Source organism: Leptodactylus fuscus, chromosome 6 (assembly GCF_031893055.1).
Source record: "Leptodactylus fuscus isolate aLepFus1 chromosome 6, aLepFus1.hap2, whole genome shotgun sequence".
Classification (NCBI taxonomy): Eukaryota; Metazoa; Chordata; class Amphibia; order Anura; family Leptodactylidae; genus Leptodactylus; species Leptodactylus fuscus.
The window spans coordinates 22,247,925-22,270,943 of NC_134270.1; the positions used below are offsets into that span (position 1 = coordinate 22,247,925).

The 23,019-nt window shown below is 41.4% G+C and overlaps 1 protein-coding gene across 1 annotated transcript in view; it reads right to left on the reverse strand.

Moving 5' to 3' along the window:
* The window catches only part of LOC142210411 (ABC-type organic anion transporter ABCA8-like), a 34,056-nt gene that overhangs the window by 4,183 nt on the left and 6,854 nt on the right, over window positions 1-23,019 (reverse strand). The window contains exons 10-31 of the mRNA XM_075279522.1: window positions 22,669-22,779; window positions 22,085-22,260; window positions 21,883-22,002; window positions 21,299-21,437; window positions 21,102-21,192; window positions 20,822-20,961; window positions 20,512-20,631; window positions 19,390-19,588; window positions 17,245-17,405; window positions 16,915-17,042; window positions 15,645-15,782; window positions 13,902-14,012; window positions 13,444-13,614; window positions 13,238-13,351; window positions 10,286-10,399; window positions 9,714-9,776; window positions 8,605-8,696; window positions 8,389-8,509; window positions 7,753-7,873; window positions 3,033-3,124; window positions 1,734-1,891; window positions 1,461-1,536 (exon numbers count right to left, since the gene is read on the reverse strand). Of these exons, the coding sequence (XP_075135623.1) occupies window positions 1,461-1,536; window positions 1,734-1,891; window positions 3,033-3,124; window positions 7,753-7,873; window positions 8,389-8,509; window positions 8,605-8,696; window positions 9,714-9,776; window positions 10,286-10,399; window positions 13,238-13,351; window positions 13,444-13,614; window positions 13,902-14,012; window positions 15,645-15,782; window positions 16,915-17,042; window positions 17,245-17,405; window positions 19,390-19,588; window positions 20,512-20,631; window positions 20,822-20,961; window positions 21,102-21,192; window positions 21,299-21,437; window positions 21,883-22,002; window positions 22,085-22,260; window positions 22,669-22,779 (2,756 nt within the window). The remainder of the gene's footprint in view (window positions 1-1,460; window positions 1,537-1,733; window positions 1,892-3,032; window positions 3,125-7,752; window positions 7,874-8,388; window positions 8,510-8,604; window positions 8,697-9,713; window positions 9,777-10,285; window positions 10,400-13,237; window positions 13,352-13,443; window positions 13,615-13,901; window positions 14,013-15,644; window positions 15,783-16,914; window positions 17,043-17,244; window positions 17,406-19,389; window positions 19,589-20,511; window positions 20,632-20,821; window positions 20,962-21,101; window positions 21,193-21,298; window positions 21,438-21,882; window positions 22,003-22,084; window positions 22,261-22,668; window positions 22,780-23,019) is intronic.

Genomic DNA, 23,019 nt, shown 5'->3' on the forward strand with positions numbered 1-23,019 from the left:
TTTTTTTTCTGCTATTCAAACTCCACATCAGCCAAACAAAATGTTCTGCCTCCCGCTCAATGAGAGTTATGAGGGAGAATCTGCCTGAAGATCCAGTTCGATGCTTATTTTTTTTTTGCTGGCTGAAAAAGTCAACTGAAGTAAAAAAAAAAAAAAAAAAAACAACAAAAAAAAATCAAAAAAAAATCAGCATCTGCCCCCACTGAAATGAACGGGAGAAAGATTTCAAGTGGGATTTCTGCTGATTTTAAGGTGCAATCCTACTCAAATTTAGCTACAAATTCAGCCGCATGAACATCCGCTTATTGTACTTGTCATTGACGTCATGATGTGTATTATTATTCAGATTACAGGGCTCTGACGTGATGTTTGTTATTATTCAGATTACAGGGCTCAGCCATGACGTGTATTATTATTCAGATTACAGGGGTCAGACACAATAGGGATCCTATGAGCGATGTGCTGTTATACTAGGTATTGTAATACATTGCACTGGGGATCTGAGATCCCACATCCAAATCCCCTTGTGGGACAGGTAACAGGTAAAAAAATAAATTAATTAATAAAAAAAAAAAAGAATAAAGAAATAAGAAAAAGTTTTAAAAAAAGATCATTTTTTAATTAAAGAAACAAAACAAAACTAATAACATTAACAAAAAAATTGAACAAACATGTTGGGTATCTCCATGTGTGTAAAAGCCCCCTTTATCCAATAATAGTATTATTTATACCAAACACTGGTACCAATAAAAAGTACAACTTGTCCTGCAAATAAAGAGCCCTGATTTATCTCTGCCAACAAAACCGTCAAATAAGGCGCCAGAATACAGTGACTCCAGGAAAATTCTTAATTTTCAAAACTTGATGTTTTATAAGCAATAAAACATAATAAAACCAATATCAATCTGATATCGCCGTCATCATAACGACCCGCCGGATAAAGCTGCCGTATCATGTACAATGCAGAGTGAACGTCGTCACAACAAAATGATGATAGAATTGTGTGTTATATAACATGGACCCTCCAAAAAATGTAAACAAAAGCTAAAACATTATATGTACCCCAAAATGGTGGCAAATGAAAATACAACCCGTCATGCAAAGAATAAGCCCTCACATAACTATGGGGACAGAAAAAAAAAAAAGATGTATTTTGGAAGACGGGGACGGAAAGCATGGAAAAAGTTGCCGAGTATTAACAGACAAACTACCTGGTGACCTTAAGGGGTTAATTTTATTTTTTTCTAAGCATTGAGGTTGTGTTACCATGACAGGCCCACTGAGATTCTGTCCCCTGAAGTGCCCACCAAAACGTGGAGTCACCTGTGGCCCCAAAAGTCCTTGTGCCGTATATAATACCCCAGCATTGTGAATGGTATAGGGTTCTGCTCCTCTCCTTATCACATGCGGGTGCAGTGGTCATTGAGAACTACATGGAACTGTAAACAGGGGGCACTTACTTTTCTGGAGACTCCAACAGACAACTTCTGGGCAGGTGTATTGAGATGGTCTTTCAATTCCAGGGCCTCTGATACCCTATGGGAGGAGTCAAAATTTAATAGATATACATTAGTCTATGGCTATAGACCACATAGTCATGTGACTGTATCTAATGGTAGTGAATGGATTGGTGTTGTGACCTGCAGGTTACTAAGAGACATTTGACCACATTCACTGTGACATTAGTGACCACTGCAGTTTTTCCCAACTCTACATTGCAGCAATCTGTTTACCGCTTTATGGCTTGATCCGCATCCTCTTTTTTCATGCCAGTCACTGCTGCATAGATTTCCAAGTGTTCAGTCACTGTGAGGCTGAGCCACAGAGGACTGGTCTGCGGACAGTACCCCAGGAGGGCAGAGTTGTTGTCAGTCGCACTGCACAGAATTACCTGTAGGGGCACAATATGTCAGTCAGGGCAAATGTGACATGCAATTCTGCAGTGAAAAATTGTAACGTTTCCCCACCATGAAAGTTCTGGTACAGGTTTGGCTTCCTTAAAGGGGTTTTTGTGTCTGTTAGTTGGTTACTTTTAGGACTCGTTCACATCTGCGCCCGGTCTCCGTTCATACCGGTTTCCGTTTCCTGCACAAAACTGAGCAGGAGACGGAAACCTGCATGTCCGGCGGCCGGGAGAGCCGGTGAGCGTTTTATGCTCTCCGCTGTGAAACCGTTTTTTTTAAAACCGGACACAGAGTCGGACATGCAGTACTCTGTGTCCGGTTTTTAAAAAACGGTTTCACAGCGGAGAGCATAAAACGCTCACCGGTGCTCACGGCCGGACCACAGTTTGACAGGTTTCCGTCTTCTGCATGAAGACTGAGTCCGGGCGCTAGTGTGAACCCAGCGTCATTAGGGTTATTCTTGTTGAGTTAGGGTAAGTTCACACGCAATTATGCATGTGCATATTCCAGGGCGGCTGCTGCGATGGGATGCCGGTGCAGAGCACGGCATCCCGTCGTGGCTCTCCGCTCCGGAGTAGGCTCAAATGAATGGGCCTACTCTGGAGGGAGGTGTTGTGAGGCAGACGCCGTAGCTGAATCAGTCGATTCAACATGCCGCTCTTTGCCCATGTCAACTAGTCCTTAGGGTAAACAAGGTTAGTGGGTTGGACAATCACTCTGATACATTGTAACAAGACGTCAGCTGTGTGGCTTAGACTAGTCAAGTAGGATTCTATCCCGCTGGATGTAGGTGGTTGTCACCAAACACACCCTGACTACACAGTGCCCTCTATAAAAGGGAGGGGTCATTGTGTAAATAAGCAAATGTGGCATTTAAGATTCTGACAAAGCTGTGTGACAATCAATATGCAAAGGTAATGCGATAGTGAACATACTAATTGTCATCCAGCAATGTCAGAAACAAAATATTCTGATATCTTTATTTTAAATGGAAATTATTGTAAGGACAAAATATCAACATTGTGCCTGAACCATAAGGAATATACAGTAGTCTATACAGTACTATCAGACATCATACAAATATAAGTATGTGCCCCCCTCCCCACCCCAGGAAACTGATATACTTACCTCCCCGGCTGTTGGCTCCAGTTCACCAGCCAGCATCAAAATAGATGTAGTTTTCCCAGCTCCATTAGGTCCAAGTAATCCCAGAACTTCACCTGTGAGAACAATATTGAGTTATCTGAAATGTTCAAAGGGGCAGTATTATAGTAATTATATTCTTGAACGTAGGGTCAATATTATAGTAGTTATATTCTTGTACATAGGAGGTAGTATTATAGTAGTTATATTCTTGTACATAGGAGCAGTATTATAGTAGTTATATTCTTGTACATAGGAGCAGTATTATAGTAGTTATATTCTTGTACATAGGAGCAGTATTATAGTAGTTATATTCTTGTACATAGGAGCAGTATTATAGTAGTTATATTCTTGTACAGAGGAGCAGTATTATAGTAGTTATATTCTTGTACAGAGGAGGTAGTATTATAGTAGTTATATTCTTGTACATAGGAGCAGTATTATAGTAGTTATATTCTTGTACATAGGAGGTAGTATTATAGTAGTTATATTCTTGTACATAGGGAGCAGTATTATAGTAGTTATATTCTTGTACATAGGAGCAGTATTATAGTAGTTATATTCTTGTACATAGGAGCAGTATTATAGTAGTTATATTCTTGTACAGAGGAGCAGTATTATAGTAGTTATATTCTTGTACAGAGGAGCAGTATTATAGTAGTTATATTCTTGTACAGAGGAGCAGTATTATAGTAGTTACATTCTTGTACATAGGAGGCAGTATTATAGTAGTTATATTCTTGTACATAGGAGCAGTATTATAGTAGTTATATTCTTGTACATAGGGAGCAGTATTATAGTAGTTATATTCTTGTACAGAGGAGCAGTATTATAGTAGTTATATTCTTGTACATAGGAGCAGTATTATAGTAGTTATATTCTTGTACATAGGAGGTAGTATTATAGTAGTTATATTCTTGTACATAGGGAGCAGTATTATAGTAGTTATATTCTTGTACATAGGAGCAGTATTATAGTAGTTATATTCTTGTACATAGGAGCAGTATTATAGTAGTTATATTCTTGTACATAGGAGGTAGTATTATAGTAGTTATATTCTTGTACATAGGGAGCAGTATTATAGTAGATGAATTCCTGTACATAGGAGCAGTATTATAGTAGTTATATTCTTGTACAGAGGAGCAGTATTATAGTAGTTATATTCTCGTACATAGGGGCAGTATTATAGTAGTTTATTCTTGTACAGAGGAGCAGTATTATAGTAGTTATATTCTTGTACAGAGGAGCAGTATTATAGTAGTTATATTCTTGTACAGAGGAGGTAGTATTATAGTAGTTATATTCTTGTACATAGGGAGCAGTATTATAGTAGTTATATTCTTGTACATAGGAGCAGTATTATAGTAGTTATATTCTCGTACATAGGGGCAGTATTATAGTAGTTTATTCTTGTACATAGGAGCAGTATTATAGTAGTTATATTCTTGTACATAGGGAGCAGTATTATAGTAGTTATATTCTTGTACATAGGAGCAGTATTATAGTAGTTATATTCTTGTACAGAGGAGCAGTATTATAGTAGTTATATTCTTGTACATAGGAGCAGTATTATAGTAGTTATATTCTTGTACATAGGAGCAGTATTATAGTAGTTATATTCTCGTACATAGGGGCAGTATTATAGTAGTTTATTCTTGTACAGAGGAGCAGTATTATAGTAGTTATATTCTTGTACATAGGAGCAGTATTATAGTAGTTATATTCTTGTACAGAGGAGCAGTATTATAGTAGTTATATTCTTGTACAGAGGAGGTAGTATTATAGTAGTTATATTCTTGTACATAGGAGCAGTATTATAGTAGTTATATTCTTGTACATAGGAGGTAGTATTATAGTAGTTATATTCTTGTACATAGGGAGCAGTATTATAGTAGTTATATTCTTGTACATAGGAGCAGTATTATAGTAGTTATATTCTTGTACATAGGAGCAGTATTATAGTAGTTATATTCTTGTACAGAGGAGCAGTATTATAGTAGTTATATTCTTGTACAGAGGAGCAGTATTATAGTAGTTACATTCTTGTACATAGGAGGCAGTATTATAGTAGTTATATTCTTGTACATAGGAGCAGTATTATAGTAGTTATATTCTTGTACATAGGGAGCAGTATTATAGTAGTTATATTCTTGTACATAGGAGCAGTATTATAGTAGTTATATTCTTGTACATAGGAGCAGTATTATAGTAGTTATATTCTTGTACATAGGAGGTAGTATTATAGTAGTTATATTCTTGTACATAGGGAGCAGTATTATAGTAGTTATATTCTTGTACATAGGAGCAGTATTATAGTAGTTATATTCTTGTACATAGGAGCAGTATTATAGTAGTTATATTCTTGTACATAGGAGGTAGTATTATAGTAGTTATATTCTTGTACATAGGGAGCAGTATTATAGTAGATGAATTCCTGTACATAGGAGCAGTATTATAGTAGTTATATTCTTGTACAGAGGAGCAGTATTATAGTAGTTATATTCTCGTACATAGGGGCAGTATTATAGTAGTTTATTCTTGTACAGAGGAGCAGTATTATAGTAGTTATATTCTTGTACAGAGGAGCAGTATTATAGTAGTTATATTCTTGTACAGAGGAGGTAGTATTATAGTAGTTATATTCTTGTACATAGGGAGCAGTATTATAGTAGTTATATTCTTGTACATAGGAGCAGTATTATAGTAGTTATATTCTCGTACATAGGGGCAGTATTATAGTAGTTTATTCTTGTACATAGGAGCAGTATTATAGTAGTTATATTCTTGTACATAGGGAGCAGTATTATAGTAGTTATATTCTTGTACATAGGAGCAGTATTATAGTAGTTATATTCTTGTACAGAGGAGCAGTATTATAGTAGTTATATTCTTGTACATAGGAGCAGTATTATAGTAGTTATATTCTTGTACATAGGAGCAGTATTATAGTAGTTATATTCTCGTACATAGGGGCAGTATTATAGTAGTTTATTCTTGTACAGAGGAGCAGTATTATAGTAGTTATATTCTTGTACATAGGAGCAGTATTATAGTAGTTATATTCTTGTACATAGAGTCAGTATTATAGTAGTTATATTCTTGTACATAGGAGGTAGTATTATAGTAGTTATATTCTTGTACATAGTAGCAGTATTATAGTAGTTATATTCTTGTATATAGGAACAGTGTTATAGTAGTTATATTCTTGTACATAGGGTCAGTATTATAGTAGTTATATTCTTGTACATAAGAGCAGTATTATAGTAGTTATATTCTTGTACATAGGTGCAGTATTATAGTAGTTATATTCTTGTACATAGTAGCAGTATTATAGTAGTTATATTCTTGTACATAGGAGCAGTATTATAGTAGTTATATTCTTGTACATAGGAGCAGTATTATAGTAGTTACCGTATTTTTCGGACTATAAGACGCACCCAGGTTTTAGAGGAGAAAAATAGGGAAAAAAAATTTTCAGGCAAAAAATGGTAAAATATTTAATATATGGGAGTTGTAGTTTTGGAACAGCTGCAAGGCCACATTGACAGGTGACCCTGCAGCTGTACGGGGATGTATAGGGCGTTTTTTTTGTGGGGCCAGGTGTAGACCGGGCATTTTCAGACACAGGGATACCTAATGTATATGTTTCACAGTAATGTTATACTTTTATATGTATTCTAGGGAAAGGAGGTGAACTTTTATTTATTTTATTTTTTATTATATTTTTTTAAGTGTTTTTTTTTTTTTTTACTATTTTAATATCCCCCGCCTAGGGGGCTTGAACCTGCAATCATTTGATTGCAAGTCCCATAGACGGCAATACAAGTGTATTGCCGTCTATGGGAGATTCTATACATTACTATCGCGGAGTGTCATAGACCAGCCGCGATAGTAATATATATCTATGACAGGCCTGGGAGCCTTCATTAGGCTCCCGGCTGTCATCGGAACAGGTCGGCTCCTGCAGCCTCGCCGTGCAGGAGCCGGCCTGCATCACTAAAGGTATGAGGCCGGGGGAGGGGGGGCTAACTGACTGTCGGGACCTGCGGTGGAGGAGTGGGTTTGCAGCATGGCCGCGCTACTGCCACCGCTGGTTTTCTTCAGCGGCAGTAGCGCGGCAATCTGCAGGCTTCGGCAGCTAAGACACTCCCCGGCATCCGCCGGTCTATTACAGCAGATGCCGGGGAGTGTCTTAGCTGCCGGGGCCTGCGGATTGCCGCGCTACTGCCGCTGAAGAAAACCAGCGGTGGCAGTAGCGCGGCAATCTGCAGGCCCCGGCAGCTAAGACACTCCCCGGCATCCGCCGGTCTATTACAGCAGATGCCGGGGAGTGTCTTAGCTGCCGGGGCCTGCGGATTGCCGCGCTACTGCCGCTGAAGAAAACCAGCGGTGGCAGTAGCGCACCCACATTCAGACTATAAGACGCACCCTCATTTTCCTCCGAAATTTGGGGGGAAAAAAGTGCGTCTTATAGTCCGAAAAATACGGTATATTCTTGTACAGAGGAGCAGTATTATAGTAGTTATATTCTTGTACATAGGAGCAGTATTATAGTAGTTATATTCTTGTACAGAGGAGCAGTATTATAGTAGTTATATTCTTGTACAGAGGAGCAGTATTATAGTAGTTATATTCTTGTACATAATAATACATAGTACATAATAATCCTATTCTTGATAAGATGTAGAATTCTAAGTTAACTTACCCTTTTTTACATGGCATGAGATGTGTCTTGTTGCAACTTTTGCCTTTCTTTTCCAAATACATAAGTTTTTGCTTTTCACCTCATACTCTTTGCGTAGACTGTCAACAAGGATGGCTGGTTTCTAGAAAACCAAATTTAAAATTATTTTTTAGTTTTTGACCCTAAACACATATTGATGTTTTTCTGTTTTCTTTAACAGTTTTTTTCTACTGTAAAATCTGCAGAGATAATGTCATTATAATAATATTCCTGTAATATTTCATCCTCGTGAGCACCTGCTGCTGGTTTTCTGGACCGTCGCTCAGCACTTGTTAATACTTCGTCCTTGGACACTAATGCTGAATTATTGGCAAAATCTTCTTGGGACTTTTTTTTTATTACATATTCATACCACTGGGTGTTACATTAATGGAATTTTGCAGCCATAACTGTAATCTGTTGCTTGATATATTTTAGGTCGCCCAGCAACCACTCCTATGATTACCTGGGTGACCACTAATTGACTACATAAGCTACATGTACAGACATTTCTGTGGCTCTTCGTGATGCATAGACTTATTATAGAAGCGGACATAATAATATTGGGTAGATGATAGGTTTTGTGCTTTCTCTGTCCTCTGGGTATCAAATATTAACCTCTGCTGCGTTTCTTGAAGTCTTCAGATTTTGGACCCTTGCATGTTCAGCCAGGACGTCCGCATCCACACCTCTCAGCTCTTCTGGATTCTTCTTCACCGTATATTGTCTTTCAGCAAATCTGGAGGAAATTCATGAATATTGAGGGCAAGTACAGCAGTCCTAGGGTTCAGTCCTTACAGTATTTGCAATCTTTAGGTTTTCTGCAAAACTTACTTGAATATTGGATCCATTTTCAGGCATCTTTTTCCATATTTCTTTTCCAAATATGAGAGGGTGAGCCAGAATGTGACAATGTGCAGGTACGGCTGCAACAAGAAGCCCGGTCACTGGAAGTACAGCAACGTCAAATATCATATCCCACCAATCCCTACAATGGAGATACTTCCGTGCCCAGTGTAATGTAACTGGTTAGCCTATATCCAAGGTGTTTTGTAGTCGCCATCAATATACCTGGTGCGCCCTAGCATCAGGCCTATATACAAGGTGCACTTTCTTACCTAGCTCTTTTCGAGTTGTAGTTTACCAACCATCTCTTATATAAAGTATAATTCACTTTGCACAGTGTATTTAGTGTCACACCTGCAAGCAGTTGATCAGCGTCTTCTAGACAAGAAGGTCTGTAGACCCTCGCCCTGATGTGAAGATTTCTGTAATCCTTAGCATGTATATTAACAGTTATGTAGCCCCTGGTCTATCCCTGGTCCCTACACTAGAAGATGAGTAGTCTGTAGTCCCTATATGAGAAGTTCTATAGTCCCTCCCTGGTCTATTGTTCAGCTTTGTGATAGCAGTTCTGTAGCCTATGGCCCTAGTATGTGGAGTCCATAGTCCCTTCCCTTTAAATGATGAGTTATGAAGTTTCAGACATCTATAGGATGAGTTCTGCAGTCCGTGGCATCTATATGATTAATTCTGTAGTCCTTGGCTCCTATATGGTTACTTCTATATTCCCTGGCTCCTATATGATTAGTCCTGTAGTCCCTGGCTCATATATGAGGCGTTATGTAGTTCCTGGCTCCTATAAGGTTACTTCTGTAGTCCCTGGCTCCTATAGGATTAGTTCTGTAGTCCTTGGCTCCTATATGATTACTTCTATAGTCCCTGGTTCCTGTATGATTAGGTCTATAGTCCCTGGCTCCTATATGATTAGTTCTGTAGTCCCTGGTTCCTGTATGATTAGGTCTATAGTCCCTGGCTCCTATATGATTAGTTCTGTAGTCCCTGGCTCCTATATGATTAGTTCTGTAGTCCCTGGTTCCTATAGGATTACTTCTATACTCTGTCATCTTTGTCCCAAGCTCAATCCTGTGTAGAATACTTACAATGATCACATTCAGGAATATGCCCGTCCTCGGCTCATAATCTAAGACGTGGTTTGGTTTATTCTGCACAAAGAAGACAAAATATTCACTGGAATTATCTATAATATCTAACAGGACATGCAGAGGTGAGGGAGGGCCCTGCCGATAGAACAAAACCTGCTAAATGTCCAGAAGCAGCCCTCACCCAGGAGTCTCCTCAGACGTACTCCTATTCATGTTACCACCCCTCAAGATCTACGCCATGAAGACAAAGGTCCATCAAGTCCAACCTATAATCCTACAGAGCTGATTCAGAGAAAACCGAAAATCCCCCATGAGGCTGCTGCCAGTTGGCGCATGTCAGGATGGAAAAAAAAGTCTTCCCAACTACCTGTAATATTTTTCCTTTCAAGAAAGGTTTCTAGGCTGTTCTTGAACTTCCATCCTAAAAAGATATTGCAAAAGCCTCGGCAACTTTTCTGATTGGCCAAGAAGCCTCATGATAGTTTATGGCTTCTTGGTCAGTAGTTGGAGGGGCACATCACCTATTGGCTTACCCGTATATTATGTAAAACAAACCCTTCTATTCTTACCAAATGCACCAGGAATGCTACCAGGTTACTGGGAGGAAGTACGGTCAGGAACATGATGTATGTAATGGCCGGGATCCCCAGATAGACCTCAGCCAAGATTGGCAGGATGGAAAACTGCAAGAACATGGAGACCTGGTTATAAGGTGAAAGGTCACATCACTACTACCAGTATTACAGAAATTAGGTTTAAAATCCTGACACGTCCTGTACTGGGAAAAGGTAACATTTCCTGTTAGGAGAGTAAATATTGGGGGTCCTCCATACTGATAAGAGCGTCTCTCTCTGGATGACTGCCCTGTACTGTTAGGATAGTCAATATTGGGGGTCCTCCATACTGGACCAAAGCGTCTCCCTGGATGACTGCCCTGTACTGCATTATACAGGTGATACATTTGATGTGAATGGACTGTGTGTAATGCTTTGTTTCACCAGTGGTGGCGTTGTAGGAAAACTGAACACTTAATTCTTCCTGACAGGTTACAGCGATCGCTGGGTATTCCAGTAGTAGGACACTTAGGTTATTATCAGGGGCTGCTCCTAATAAGTAGGGATTGTCCAGAGCAGAGAACTCCTTAGGATAATGCTTTCTCCTATAACATGACCTTCCTGTTACTGCTCAGCAGAATATATATAATCTTATTACACCGCTAGTACTGTGTGTTTCCACTGCGCTGTGCGCCATGTTAGCTTCCCTTATTTATTTCTCTATAGCCCATTGCTACCATTAGACATACAGACTGCCCCCTAGGGGTGGCAACAGCAGCAAGATTTTTATAGTATAGTTGGATTAGTGAACAGGACAGGAGCTTCTGAGCAGCATGTGCTTCACTGCAGTATTGTGTATTGTATTGTAGCAGTATTGTGTATTGTATTGTAGTATTGTGCTCCACAGCAGTATTATGTATTGTATATAGTAGCAGTATTGTGTTTCTGACCTGACATTTTGTTTATGTGGAGAGTTGTGGTACTCTGGTGAAGGCATTACTAGGCCATGGTCTCCCAAGGGCACAACCTATGCTTACATAGGACATGCCGGCATCAGCACCCATCTTATGTGTGTGTGTGTATATACAGTGGGGCAAAAAAGTATTTAGTCAGTCACCAATAGTGCAAGTTCCACCACTTAAAAAGAAGAGAGGTGTCTGTAATTTACATCATAGGTAGACCTCAACTATGAGAGACAAAATGAGAAAACAAATCCAGAAAATCACATTGTCTGATTTTGTAAGAATTTATTTGCAAATTATGGTGAAAAATAAGTATTTGGTCAGTAACAAAATTTCATCTCAATACTTTGTTCTCTCTCCTTTGTTGGCAATGACAGAGGTCAAACGTTTTCTGTAAGTCTTCACAAGGTTGGCACACACTGTTGTTGGTATGTTGGCCCATTCCTCCATGCAGATCTCCTCTAGAGCAGTGATGTTTTGGGGCTGTCGCTTGGCAACACGGACTTTCAACTCCCTCCAAAGGTTTTCTATAGGGTTGAGATCTGGAGACTGGTTAGGCCACTCCAGGACCTTGAAATGCTTCTTACAAAGCCACTCTTTCGTTGCCCTGGCGGTGTGCTTTGGATCATTGTCATGTTGAAAGACCCAGCCACGTTTCATCTTCAATGCCCTTGCTGATGGAAGGAGGTTTGCACTCAAAATCTCACGATACATGGCCCCATTCATTCTTTCATGTACCCGGATCAGTCGTCCTCGCCCCTTTGCAGAGAAACAGCCCCAAAGCATGATGTTTCCACCCCCATGCTTTACAGTAGGTATGGTGTTTGATGGATGCAACTCAGTATTCTTTTTCCTCCAAAAACGAAAAGTTGTGTTTCTACCAAACAGTTCCCGTTTGGTTTCATCAGACCATAGGACATTCTCCCAATACTCTTCTGGATCATCCAAATGCTCTCTAGCAAACTTCAGACGGGCCCGGACATGTACTGGCTTAAGCAGTGGGACACGTCTGGCACTGCAGGATCTGAGTCCCTGGCGGCGTAGTGTGTTACTGATGGTAGGCTTTGTTACATTGGTCCCAGCTCTCTGCAGTTCATTCACTAGGTCCCCCCGCGTTGTTCTGGGATTTTTGCTCACCGTTCTTGTGATCATTTTGACCCCACAAGGTGAGATTTTGCGTGGAGCCCCAGATCGAGGGAGATTATCCGTGGTCTTGTATGTCTTCCATTTTCTAATTATTGCTCCCACAGTTGATTTCTTCCTTCCAAGCTGGATGCCTATTGCAGATTCAGTCTTCCCAGCCTGGTGCAGGGCTACAATTTTGTTTCTGGTGTCCTTTGACAGCTCTTTGGTCTTCACCATAGTGGCGTTTGGAGTCTGACTGTTTGAGGGTGTGCATAGGTGTCTTTTTATACTGATAACAAGTTTAAACAGGTGCCATTGCTACAGGTAATGAGTGGAGGAAAGAGGAGACTCGTAAAGAAGAAGTTACAGGTCTGTGAGAGCCAGAAATCTTGATTGCTTGTAGGTGACCAAATACTTATTTTCCACCATAATTTGCAAATAAATTCTTACAAAATCAGACAATGTGATTTTCTGGATTTGTCTTCTCATTTTGTCTCTCATAGTTGAGGACTACCTATGATGTAAATTACAGACGCCTCTCATCTTTTTAAGTGGTGGAACTTGCACTATTGGTGACTGACTAAATACTTTTTTGGCCCACTGTATATATATATATATATATATATATATATATATATATATATATTTATACCGTATATACTCGAGTATAAGCCAACCTGAATATAAGCCGAGGCCCCTAATTTTACCACAAAATACTGGGAAAACTTATTGACTCGAGTATAAGCCGAGGGGGGCTTTTTCAGCACAGAAAATGTGCTGAAAAATTTGGCTTATACTCGAATATATATATATATATATATATATATATATATATATATATCTCACACACATTCATGGCAGTGCCACATCTTGTACCTACCAGCATAAAGTTGAAGGACCAGTAGTCACAATTCGCTTTTCCTTTTCGAAAAAAAAATGCGATCACATAGGTAAAAAGGACCATGGCGGCGCCAAAGCCAAGGATGTCAACTATCTACAAGAAAACAGAACATCAATGCAAATGATATCCACCTATAACCAGAAACAGTGGCCATGTCCTTGTACCGTGTCCCTCTCCATACATACCAGCAATGCAATATTTCCAAAAGAAGGAGTGATTGAAGAGTTAAAGACAAATAGTATGGCTACCATCAGGAAGAGTATCAGCCAGTAGAGGGCAGTGTCCACCAAGGCCTGACCGCACCAGTAGGCAGATGGGAAGAGGCCGCAGAGTCTCAGCTGTGACCGAGCCTTGATCTGTACGGATAAGTGAGCACACCCATGTATCACCATCAGAGGAATTGACTGTGATATACCCCCCTCCCCAAGGAGCAAGGTCCACAGCAGCACAGAGTATGTCAGAAGAGGAGTGTGCTGATCTTATAGAAGACACTTAATGAGAGTTACATAGTGGTAGGAGCAGGATCCCCAGCAGCACAGAGTATGTCAGGAGATGAGTGTGCTGATCGCTGGTCCCAGTAGTACATAGGGATGAGCCACCTCTGTACATACAAGGTGTTGACGTTAATACGACTTACACTCACCTTAGTATCCTCAACGCTACTCATTGCAAAGTAGGGAACAATCCCAGTCCCAAACACCATATACAGTAAGCTCAGGGAGAACAGCGCGTAAATAATCTGCTCAGACACCTCCTGGTGAAAACACATGAAAAAATATTCAGAACATCATCTCTTCACTGCAAGACTAAAGGGGCTCCCTGCTATAGACAACCCCAGCCAAGAGGCCCCCCCCCCCTGACCTCTAACAGCTGCTACAACGCATGGTGTCGTGTTCTCAGATCACCCCCGTGGCCCATGTTTGTATGACGTCATTAGAATTGCACAAATAATATACCCATTCATTTGAATGGATTTGGAAAGTGTCCGCCCATGAGCACCCGTGAGGCTCTTCTGTTCTCCGCTGCGAAACCGTTTTTTTTTTTTTTTTTTTACGGACACAAAGTGAGACATACAGGACTTTTTGTCTGGTTAAAAAAAAATGGTTTCGCCGCGGAGAGCAGAAGACGCTCACCGGTGCTCATCAGCAGACACTGAATTCCGGGTTTCTTTCTTCTGCCGACAGAAAACGGAAACCTACAAAGCGGAGATCGGGCGCTGGTGTGAACCTGCCCTTACACTGTGTTGCTTAAGTGATCCCTTTATTTTTTTGAGCAGTGTGTGTGTTTGTATGTATATATAATTTATTTATTCTTTCCTAGCATTACCTGCGACTTCGTCCGCACCGCCCTGACTCCCTGTGCCAATCACCACTTACACAGGCCCACACTCCCCTGCGCATGCGTGGCATCGCCGAGCCAGTTTCCTCGCCATACTGCACTGAAGCCTGCCACTCCCATCCACGCACAGCATCCGGTACCCGGCCGCGGCACGCAACAACGTCCCCCACCAGTGCTACACATACCAACTCCCCCGGGTGGCCTCACTACCTATTCCCTCCCCATCCCTCCCTAACGCCCCCCTCCCAAAGCACCCCCCCCCACCTGCCTTACTCACCATGGCGATGCTCCTGAAGTGTGTTTCTTGCAGCCGCACGAACAACCGGCGTGTGCGCTCATGCCCAAGACGTCTGGGTTCTATGCAGGGACGTGCGGCTGTCCGCTTCAGGGCTGGGAGTGCAGCTGCCTACTACGCCGGCATGAGGCAAGCTGTAGCCGGCCGGGATGGCAGCAGCGCTCGCAACATGCGGGCAGCCGCCATTTTCAACAGACTGTACATGGTTACTCGCCACGCCCACATTTCTCCGCCAATGTATGGAGCCGCGGCACTGGCTCCATAGGCCGGCCACACACTGTCATGCACCAATAGGAGGTGCATTGAAATTACGGCTTTGACGTCACGGCAGGTCCTCTAGTGGAGCCGGAGCCAACTTTTGACGATTGCGGTGGCGATTTGAGTGACCCACTTTTACAGTAGCCTATGTTTCCTTCCTGACCAATATGTAGCCCTGTGTGAAATTTCCGAAAAATCCGTTCAGCCTAGCTGTGATTGATCCGCAAACATCCAAACCCACAAACTTTCACATTTATAATATTAGTAGGATTAAATGGCCTAGCACCAGGCAGACAAGGTGAACCATGACAATGGATGATTGAGTACTCTAGATTTTCGTTAGGCTCTAGGATTGTTATTGTATCTGGTGACTGATTTTCCCTAAAGCGTGGCGCCCTTCGTCAGTGATCCAGCTAAGTTAGGGCAACAGTTATTCCACAGTATGAAGGCTATACATTATATAGCAGCATAATCCAGATACGGCCTGGCTCTTACCGGGTAGACGGGTTTATTCCATATTTCTATCTTTTCTGTTGATCCGGAGCCCTTCAGGAATGCATTACTGATAATATTCACCAGAACCGGTAGACCATTTTGCGCTCGCACATTTGCAAAGATTTTGAAGTGGTAACTCTGCAAAATAAGGAACGAAAATTCTGAATCCAGGCAAAATAAATGGATTACCTTTCTAGTTACTTTGTTTTCTCTGTCACATCCAAAGCTGCTTTCAAAATGTTTCCCCCAGAAGCACCATCGGCTCTAGACAAGGTATCACTATACATTGCTGGATCTCCTTCTGAGTTGGGGGGATTTTTGGTGGTCACTCATGTTAGGATCACATCTTCCATCTTGTATTCTGTCAGCCATTTTATAAGCATTTTCTGTTCTAAGCTTCATAAGGATGTCTGTTTAGAGTCTAAGAGACCCCTTTAGGGGATAAGGCGTGTGGAATGTTAATGGTTGGGTTATAACTCCTTATCTATTTGTGGTCATCTTTGAGGGTGGGTGTAGAAACCGGTTCAAGTAACCTGTTTGGTCGTTAGCCCCAAGGCTGGAGCGGACCAGTATGTGATCATTATCTCTCTTTCTGTGATATACATCTAGAACTAGTGTATGATGTTGGCTTACACATAAATATCTTAGATTCTTTTTCATGTCATGAGAAAGGTCATCCCAGGTTGGAGTGTAATAATGATATGCAGACCTCAGCCAATAGTCATGTGCCAGGCTTGTCTTATATCTCTATAACCAATCGTGTTGTACCTGATTAGAATAGCCAAGCCAGCTCTTTGTCTGTAATGTATTTAAACTACCTTTTTCTTATAATAAATCAGAACTCTTGATACACAGCCATCTTGTGTCATTAATCAGTTCTCCAGGCTTAAAAGAAGATGGCTGCAGTCCATCTAGGCCTGTTAATTAATTATTTAATTTGGAGCTCTGCAACATACTATGAGGACTCTTTAATGTCCCCTACACTCAGTTGTCTCGCACTGATTTGCTCCAATTGCTCCTGAAATTCTGTCCACAGGCATCAAAATTCTGTCCACCAAAAACATGAATTTTTTTGCACCAGTTTTAAATTTGGTCTACTCTGGGCCAATTTTTGCACCAGAATTGTGGATTTCAGCTTTATTAATGTGTCAATATTTATAATAATTTGTTCTAAAATGAAATGCAACAAAATTTTGGTGAAAACTATGGCGAGATTGTGTCAGCTTAATACATATATGAACCCATGTTGTGGAGACCACCTGGACATCACCTCGTTCAGCAGGGACACCTCAATCGCTCCATTGTAGCCTGTAACACTTGTATTGTACGGACCGTCAACCACGTCCACTGAAATGTCCTGTTCCTTTATGCCATTGACAAACTCTTCGATGGACCCCCCTGTCACAGAGAGTACAGGTGGTTTACAGATGTGCCCCCATGATTTGGGGTAAGTCAGGACCTCAGACAGGTTAGGACAAAGGGCATAGTTGTTATGGAGGATGAAGGTATCACTTCTGTTATTGTCAAAACAATATAATCCCCAGCTCTAGAATATCCATCCCAATTATATTTTCAGCCTTTCTGCTCTTGTATTTCCTACCTGTGCTGTTATTGACCAGGAGGCTGGTGTAATACTTGTGCGCCCTGTGCCCCGGCCCTCGGAAGTAATGCCCTGGAGACAGTTTCCAGTAATACCAGCTGTCTGACATGCTTGAAGTGAATAGGGCAATGATCACCATAAAAGAAAGCAGAAAAACCAATCTGGGGAAAAAAATATGAAGAACATTTATTATATGACAGGCTGTTATATGACCAATATCTTACAGGAGTGTGCTGTACAGTTGCAGAAAGAATTAAGTGAACCCTTTGCAATTTTCAGGGAATTATTAATTTCATGTCCTTTAGTTAGAATAAGACATCAATTGAAGATCTGTGAGTGTCCAACACCTGCGGATCACTTGTACTTTGTAATGGTAGCATTTAATATTCTGTACAATGGAAGCTGGAGATGTCCTGGTCCAGAGACAGCAATTCCATCCCAAACCACGATGCTCCCTTTATCAAGAGACTAGATCCTGAAGCAGCAAATCTGCCCCAAACCATAACGCTGCCTTCACCAGGTGTCCAGGCCCTGAGAAAGCAAAGCCACTCCTTACCATAAGGGTAAGTTCACACAGATTTTTTTGCTCAGGGTTTTGAGGCCCTATTCACCTCAAAACCCTGACCAAAAAGACGGCTCCCATTGAAATCAGTGGGAGCCGTGCAGGTCTGTTTTGTGGGAGCCTTTTCTTATGCTTGAGGTGGGTTTAACAACCAAAGGAAACATGAGACAAATGCAAAAATATATATAGGAAGTATGAAAAATATTTATTGATAACCAAATAGTTTAAAAAAATCACAGGGAGACATACAAAAATAACTCCCTAAAAATAGTCAGCAGACACATAAATCAACCCACTCAATTCAAAGTGGAGTATAGCTCCTAGTCATAGGTAAATGCTAGAGTATCTCTGAGCCAAAGTATGTGCATATATAACACTCCACCCAGGGAATATAACAACTAGCCAGCTAAACAACTAGCCTGTTAAATAGCAACATCAAAAATTGCATACCTAAAGACATGGTGAAATAGTGAGCAATGGCGTCCACTGCACAGCGCCGATGGGAGTAAGCTGCTGAACGCCTGAGGTTAGTTACCATGTTTTTTGGCCAGCAGTAACACATGGATAGAGAGTTTTGTGGGTTGTAGTATTCTGTGGATCTTGTGCGGTAGATCTTGGTTTCCTTACCAATTTTTTCAGGATTACCCATTGTGCTCTTGGAGTGATCTTAACATGATGCCCAGTCCCAGGTAGAGCAGCTCAGTCCTGAATATTCTCAATCTGTAGACAAATCTGTTGTCTAAAGTCTCTTTCACATCTGCGCCTGGGGTCCCCGTTTTGCAGGTTTCCCTTTCCTACCGGGCAGGAAACGGAAACCTGCAGGCATTTTTCGAACACATTCATTTGAATGGGTTTGAAAAGTGTCCGGCCGTGAGCGCCGGGGAGCGTTTTGTGCTCTCTGCAGCGAAACCTTTTTTTTTTTTTTAACCGGACACAAAGTCGGACATGCAGGACTTTGTGTCCAGTTAAAAAAAAACGATTTCGCCGCAGAGAGCAAAAAACGCTCCACGGCCGGATACCGTCTGACAGGTTTCCGTCTTCTGCCTGGAGAAGACAGAAACCTGAGAACGGAGACTGAGGCGCAGGTGTGAACCCAGCGTAACTATGTACACTTAGATATTTTACTTTTGTAGTCTTTTCCAGCTTAAAGTGTCTTTCAAGTCTTCTGAGAGTTTGTTTAGAGGCAATGCTCACACTAACTAGTCTTTTATGAGAAAAAAAGATTTGTCAGTAACCAGGCCTTGTGTGCCCTTATTTAGAAAAGCACATGAGCAAACCACCTATAATACATCCTTCTTTGTAACACCTTACCAATACCAATTAATTCTCGGATAAGTTATTATCACTGGGGGTTCACTTACTTTTTCTCCCTGCTCTGTGGAGGTGTATCCTCCGACAGTGTTAAACACTGGTCTTGATAAATCTCTCCCCGACCCCAATCTGTTGTGTTTTATCTAGAAGTGTGACTTAGACATAATCATATTAGACCACATTGATAACTACGGCAGAAATCCAGTTGATTCCAAAGGGTTCACTTAGTTTTTCTGGCAACCGCTCATGAATATTTGTTATTAAGGACTCACATGCATCCAATGGTTTTCATGTCATGCTTCAGCTTCAAGAAGTGGGTGCGGGCAATTGTCAGCACTTGCTGTCTCCACAGGGCCAGACCATGAAGGGTGACAGTGCCAGAATGTGACATCAGCAGATCGGACTCCTCCACCTCACAGGACAAGTCTCTGTTTTCATCTTCAGATTGCTCACGGGCAAAAACACTGTAATCTGATCATAGGAAAAAAAACTTGGATGTGTGAGGATAGCCAACGTGTGGCGACATCTTGGAATTCAGTAATTGTCAACACCAGGCTCTCTCTCTCCCTCCACCCCGCTGCATCTCATGTGATACACAGGTCATCACTATAAACTGATATCTGAGAGGAGCGTGCAGAACCTCTAGATCCACCATACCGCCGTCCTATAGTCTATATAACTGGTGCGGGTCTGAAGGACAGTGGGCTTTGCAGGAACTTAGCATCCAGATGATCAGTTTTCTGCTTCCAGCTCCATACAATGTGCTCAAAACAATTGATCAATTCAGGGGCCAAGTGTGGGGTCCCCATCAGTCTCAATTGAAGCACTAATCCTAAGGATAGGTCCTTAATTTGAGTCTTGAAAAACCACCCAATAAGGCCAAAGATGTTGGTATTAATGCCTTCATTACACGAGATCAGAGCCCAGCTCCTCTATTCCTGATGTACCCCCTGCAGGTCACGATGAGAGGTTATGTCATCTAGAGAACAAAGGGGCAATTCCTGCTGTCTTCATTATAGTTAATCTACCAACCTCACAAAAGCCCTGTAACTATTATCCATTGTGGGTATTTACAGCCTGGAGTGGAGAAACACTGCCCTAAACCTAGGGATGTAACCCCTTACTCCAAGACTACCCTGACCACACGAATGTTTGCATTACCTTTTTCACCAGCTTGGACCACTAGAAATATACGTATTTACCCTTCACCACACTAGAACAACCCCTGGGATTTTATCATTAACCACTTAACAGCTTTAGGTCAACAAAAAAGTGACCGTTAACTACTTCACAGCCAGGCGACCAAGGGTGTACATATTAATTCACATCACTATCCAAGACCCTAGATGACCAGAGATAATAAACCTGGCAGAATGTATTAAATCCTCATTTACCTCCTTTTTCTATCTCCGCTTCTCCCTCCAGTTTCAGGAAGACATCATCAAGCGTTGTGATCGACACCCCGTAACTCATGATGTCCAGGCCCACACGTTCATCCAGGTTAATAAACAGAGCTGGACAATAAGTAAAAAAGAAACAAAACACTTTTTTTGTACAGTAGTCGTGAAATTTTATTCTTTAAACCAGAAAGGTCAGGATGAACAGAGATGTAGGTCCCATGAAATTGGGGCCCACAGAAAAAAATTAGTTAGCCTTTCATATTGTTAGTATCAAAGCTGTATCTGCGATGTAGATGTACTGTACCTGGAAATGATTCCATTTTGTCAAAAGGCAGGGTGAATGTGAGGTCTTCCACACCCTGGGTAGCGAGTTTGGCACTGGAAATGTGTTCTTGTACCAGTGAGGTTATGGTATCTGGATTACAAGATGGAGACACCTGCATCCTGGCCAAGAGGAGAGACAAGAACAACAAGAGATCTGCTTGGTATTCATTGCTTCTGGCTGGGTACTGATATTAGTGGGGTACAATTGGTAAGACAAAACCACACAACCCCCCCAAACTACCAGCTTCAATAGCTAATACCTCAAGTGATAGCCGATTCCCCACTTTCTTTTCAGAAAAAAAGAGGATCCAACACATTTTAATGTTCCTTTGGAGAGGACCGCCTTACGATCTGGAGGAAAAAACAGAGATATATAGAAAAATATGGATTGCATGTAGGAAAATATGCTGCTGTCCAATTCGGTCCCGGTGAGCTGCTGTGACCTGTCATTTTTTACCAGCAAGTATGTCTGCCTCATCCATGAACTGCGTGCTGAACAGAGTGACCCGATTGACTTTACGCTCTTTTAAGACGGACCAAATCTGATGTCTGGAGAATGGGTCTAAACCGGCCGTGGGCTCATCTAGTAGAAGAACCTGAGGAGAGATAATGAAGTAGAAATGTGAGTCGATGGGGAGAACATTAATGAGGATTTGCCACAATACACGTCATATCAGGAGGAGCTTAATGTCTCATGGGGGACCACTAAACTGGGAAGAATAGATCCCACATCGGAAGGACACAAAACTCTGAAAAGAATATCTGCAGCCTGTCATGGTGCCCAATCCTCCAAAAAGATTGGTCAATTGTGCATTGGATATATTCATCTAGAAACAGGAGACAGAACCAAAATCTCCTTATTGTCTGCCAGTGATGGTCACCCACCACCTTCAGGTTCACCCACTGACTCCATGTCTAGGATTTCCCGTTGGTGGACGCTGCCCATGAGAGTTCCCACAAGCATTAACACATATTTTAATGATTGTTGTAAACAGAAGAGAATAAGAAACATTCAGCAAATAGATCTGAAAGCCTCCTCACCTCAGGATTTCCCAGAAGTGCCCCTGCGAGGGTTAGCTTCCGTCTTTGCCCACCGCTGAGTTTGCTGGCTTCCATGCCCTCAATGTTGGTCATGTTGAGATCAGAGATGACCTTGTCTACCTGTAAAATAGAAGCTCGTACAGGGAGTTCTGTTCTATTTCTTACCCCTGGCTACATGCAAATTCTCCATATCACAAGTTACCTCTGACTTCACATCTGTTGGGGCGATTCCCTTAATCCTTGAGAAGAGTTCTAGATTTTCTCTTACGGTTAAAAAATCAAACTTGATATCAACCTGAGGGCAGAAGCCAATTCTCTTCTGTATCTTCTCCAGGTCATGAATGTTTGAAAGGTTCTGGTTGTAGATGGAGGCGAACCCTATGGAACAGGGGGAAAAATAAAACAAAGCTCCAACATGGAAGGAAGACACTCGGCAAATTCTAAATCACAGGGTCCTTCTCCTCCAGGAAGCATATCAAAAGAAATAGGTGCACATAGGACAATATGTGGGGCACAAATAATGTGTCCTCACAGCAAATCCTCAGTGGTGTGGTGCTGTGTCCCCTATAGATATTTTTTTCCAGTCGGTTCTGAGAAAACTGGGTGATAATCCAAAGAAAAATAAGATTTTATTTGTTTCTTTAATATAATTAAACACTAGCTTCACTATAATTATTTTAAAAAAATCCTTCCGGTAGATAAGGAATTCTTCCTAGGAAGTATTTTCACTTTTTTGCCGGTTCACAAGGCCATGCCAAATATACAGTAATGAGCAGCATATCCTACCACCAGACACTTTGTCCATCCCGCTAAGTATATTCAGTAACGTCGTCTTCCCGGCTCCGCTGTGACCAAGTAGTGCTGTGATTTGTCCTTCATACACATCCAAATCCAGATCTGAGGGCAAGACCAGAAATCTGATCACTAGTTACTACTATCTAATGAACCTTGTACATACCAAACCTCTGCTTTCCCGGGGCTGAAGAGTTGGTCGTATATCATTATTAGCCATATCCAGACCATTCATAAGGATTGGGACATACTGTCATGTGACTACCATTTTGCTTGCTCTGGGGTTGCTATGGTAGAGCCAAAAGCTGTCACCTGTGTTTGAACCTTCTGCCACATGATCTTCAC